This window comes from Priapulus caudatus, unplaced genomic scaffold, assembly GCF_000485595.1.
Source record: "Priapulus caudatus unplaced genomic scaffold, Priapulus_caudatus-5.0.1 Scaffold65, whole genome shotgun sequence".
Classification (NCBI taxonomy): Eukaryota; Metazoa; Priapulida; class Priapulimorpha; order Priapulimorphida; family Priapulidae; genus Priapulus; species Priapulus caudatus.
This window is the reverse complement of record NW_014577126.1, coordinates 241,764-246,037: the sequence shown is the minus strand read 5'-3', so window position 1 is coordinate 246,037 and position 4,274 is coordinate 241,764. Positions and strand designations below refer to the sequence as shown.

At 46.2% G+C, this 4,274-nt stretch overlaps 1 protein-coding gene across 4 annotated transcripts in view; it reads left to right on the top strand.

Annotated features, from left to right (window-relative positions):
• The window catches only part of LOC106821250 (serine/threonine-protein kinase TNNI3K-like), a 25,536-nt gene extending 22,390 nt beyond the window's left edge, over positions 1-3,146 (top strand). For all 4 annotated transcript variants that reach the window (XM_014825971.1, XM_014825969.1, XM_014825970.1 and 1 more), the window contains 3 exons: positions 86-324; positions 955-1,049; positions 1,359-3,146. In XM_014825971.1, the coding sequence (XP_014681457.1) occupies positions 86-324; positions 955-1,049; positions 1,359-2,162 (1,138 nt within the window). In that variant the 3' untranslated portion in view covers positions 2,163-3,146. The remainder of the gene's footprint in view (positions 1-85; positions 325-954; positions 1,050-1,358) is intronic.
• Positions 3,147-4,274: the final 1,128 nt, after the last annotated feature.

The window sequence follows — 4,274 nt, the reverse complement described above, 5'->3', positions numbered from 1 at the left end:
TACTTTAAACACTTTCCTTATCATTACTTTAACTTCCAATGGTTGATCGCATAGTTAATGGTCACTTTACGTTCTCACTCACCAGTCTCACTGAGGCAAGGGAGTCGCAGGCTGTGGCCCTGCTGTCTAACAGCATCGCGAGCGTGTTCACGCTGCAGGGCGAGGCGACGGCAGTAGCAGTGACAGATGTGTGCGGCGCGTACCCGGGTGTCGTGCCGCCGATGACCGGCCACGTGAATGCGCTGCGCTCACGCTGGGAGCAGGAGGCGAGCAAGACTGTCGCGAAGGACGAGCTGAGGAGACAGATGCCACTCGACAAGAACGGTGCGTCGATCGTGATGCGTGGCCGCAGGAACATAGCGATGTTCTCACTTGTTAATGAGCGTGGAACGTGCAATTTTGGTCCGACTTGATAATGCAAGTCGAACGTAGTGACATGCAAATTTGTTAATGGACCTGGAACGTGCTGTATTCTTCTAACTTGTTAGTGAAGTCGTGTACATGCAGTCGTCTTCTGGCTTGTTAAGGAACGTGAAGGGTGCAGTTATTTTTGAACTTGTTAATAAACATGGAATGTAAATTCCGGTTCCTACTCATTAACCAAGTAATTCATTAATATAAGTCTTGTTCTGACTGTTATGAACATAGGGCACAGGGAACTTATTGTAAAGCATTTCTTGTTTCTTGCTTTTTTGGGTGACAATTTTGAAGCATTAAAGCTTTTCAGTTTTGACAGTAGTTCCGGTTGCAAAGATATAAAACCGGCCTATCCAATACATCTACACATGGTTTTTTCAATACTGACAAAGAATCTTTTGCAGTATCTATTCTATAATTAAATAAGAAGGTAATATAATGTTACTACCTACCTACTATTTCTGTTTAATAGCGAATAGGTTAAATAATATTGCAAATAAAGGTTTGAAAGTGTAAGGATATGTTAATTGTTTGCAGGTTATGTGATGGACCCACTGAGCACCACACTGAGGATGCCTGTCCCTGTTCAACCCAGCCCTAGTTACTCCATCACTAACAGCATATTCACTCAGGTAGACGGAGCATATGCAAATTCGATGTATAAATCACCATTTTACACTCTACATAGAAATATGTGTTATTATTTGTAGTGTCTGCACATGTTGAAGCCATCTGAGTAAAATACAACTTGGAGCTGCATCAGCTTACTTTAGTCCTACATTAGTGGTGTTTTAAATAATTAGGGCCGTATTTCACAAAAGTGGCCTACTAGTGTCGTGTAGCAAGCGCTGTTCTCAACCTTTATTGATTCATACTATCTCCAACATCATTTTCTCGTCATGTGCTCGTAATACACTAAAACACTGCGTGTATTCCTGTAGATTCATCGTGAGTGGGAAGCCATGAAAGGTCCAGCCTTCCAGGCTTGCTGGGATGCCATAGAGGACGGCAGGGGCCCGGAGACGGTCGTCGCCCTGAGGGTTACTCCTCAATTCAACGACCCCAAGACTTTCACGCCGCAGAACACTCCTGAAAAATTGAGTGAATGGAGAAATCAGATGGATGCGATCCTTGGAGTCGACGAGGCAGGAGTGAAGGCCTGTGACCAACCCACGGTTGAGGCGAAGGCACTTCACAGTGGCGGCAATGGACGTGGCAGTGGTGCACACGAGCCCGATGACACCGACGATGTGGAAGTGGCCACTGGCAGTAAGGACCCACCGTCACAATCCGAGAAGAAGCCGTGGTGTGTGGCGATGGTCGCCGAGGCAACGGATGCCGGACATCCCCCGCACCATGGCAAGGCGAACCACGACGCGGCCGAGAGTCGACAGGATGGCTTTGCCCCAAAGCAGCACGTCACCATGACGACGGTGATGATCGTTGATGATGGTTATTCCGAGCAGTCGCAGGAGCGACATGCTAACGGAGGATCAGAAATACTCATCAGGCGAGTGAACACAGTGAAACTTCTCAATGAAAGCAATCGGAAAGATCAGGCAATTGGCAACACGGCAGTGGGAAGATCGGATGGAGAGATGCTGATGGATGCTGAGTGCATGTTGGAGCCGAGTGCGGAGGGCTTCTGTGAGGACTACATACAGCGTGGGGACGCCTGTGTGCACGGCGCACTGCTGGAGACGAGTAACGTGTCCAAGATGAAGAGCATGCTGAAACTCACGTAGAGATGTCCCAGATATCATGAGAGGGGGATATATTTCTCCGTAGGTTCTTAAGATTCAACCTTTGATGTAGCCACAGGGACGTTTGGGGTCAGGCTACGAAGAGATTGAACTCTGCTGCTATCTCGGAGCGATCTAATGCTGTAATCGTTTGCTCGTTAGTGCCAAAATTTACATAGTGATCGTGTATAATATAAGTACTTGCGTATATGAACCCGTGAACCAGTTGGTGAATAGTGTTATGTGATTATGCATAGCATCTGCTGCCTTTCTAGTCATTTAGAGAAAACAATGAAACTGTTGTTAATGCATGCGTTAGTTGGTTTGGAACAACACTCCTTTATAGCAGTATTAGTACGATTTCAGTTCAGGTAGAAGATTTTACAGCGTATTTATCCGTTTATTTATGGAGCGTAATATTCGTAATGCCGTTTGTTTGTAGATCTGTACTGACCTCTTGTAGTGTACTCTGACTGTGGTACTGCTTCTTATGGTGCATGCAATTTTAGTTATTATATATAAAAATAACAAATCGATGGAAAATGAGGCGTTTACCTCACTAACACGTGAGTGTAACGATAAATTGTAAGATAGAGGTTTGAGTTCGTGACAACAAAGACCGTACACAGTCTTCTATATTGTACACAGACTTTATATTGTATGTGGTCTTTGGTAACAATGGTTACGATCGGTGATCACGTGAAGCCCCTAATGTGATGCAGTATTAAAAATGAGCTTGGTCGATTTTACACGTTTTATATCTCTATAGATGCCCTTCACTTGTTAGGGCCTGACCATAGTCTGAAAGTACTATAAGTAAGTGGATTGAAAGTAATCTGTCTGCAGCTAAGCATGCCTGGTTGCTGGCATTGAACTAGAATCCGTCGTCTCATTGTACCATGTGTGAATTATATGTCAGTTTTTAGCTCAGCTTGACATCGTCAAGTTGAGCTATTGCCATGGGTCGTCGTACGTCCGTCCGTCCGTCCGTCCGTCCGTCCGTCAACATTTGGTTTCGGTCAACGATAACTCAGGAACCGTTTGACCTTCAGCTCTAAGCACGTAGGCAGCTGGCGAAATTGTATTGTGTATAATTTGTGGACTGCTCGTGTTAACATTGTATATCCAGTAAATGACACTATATATGGGAAACAGACTGAGAAACAACTGGCTTAAACATGTCCGTGACTGGATTTCGCGGTGGTACATAAAGCGTCAACCGTAGCCCTATAGTAGAAGTATGACGATAGAACATACCTGCCTGTCGCGGTGAGTGATGCTCGTGTGTACATATCAGCGTAACCTAGCCTAATTAGTAATTAGTATGAGAATCATACCTGGTTTGTCCGCTGATGATGCTTGCTGGTTCAGATCTCATCTACAGAGCAACTACGTATCTGAGCATGCAGGGTTCATCCTCTCTTATGTTGCAACTTCGGCAATGGCCGCTGTAAAACAAAAGAAATTCATATGTAGTGCATCGAAGCTATTGCCATTTTATACGCATCGGCCTTGTCGCATAGATTTTGAATACCGAACCTTCCACACGTGAGTTGCAAGAGAGCCTTGCGATGCAGAATTTATGGTGTCTTCGTAATGCATCGCGGATCTGTTGCGTCTGCCGACTCAAGAATTCAAGTCGTTTGAATGCGGTTGGCTGCTTTCGGGAGCGAGGTTTACATCGACCTAAGCTCGAGATCCGGGGAAGCGATTCACCGAATAAGACCGAAAGTTATCATGTTCAAGGTGTAAAAAATGACATTTTCAGGAAAATAATACGCAGTGGGCTACGCGTTCAACTTACACACACACAGCACACACACACACACCCAACACACACACAACAAGACGGCACGTCACACAGCACCACGCACGGGCACTGGTGCCGAAGGTAAATTCTATCTGCCCGACGCACGCAGCGCACAGGCTACGCTACGACAGCACACGCCGAGCTACGCAGCCACGCAACGCACGCAGCATGCACACATCGAGGCCAGGAAGCAACGTTGCATGCATCGCAACGCAGGCACACAACGACGCACACACAATCCACAGCGCCATTCGCGGCGAAGCCACACGTGGTGGGACAGCGCACACGCAGTCACACACACACAC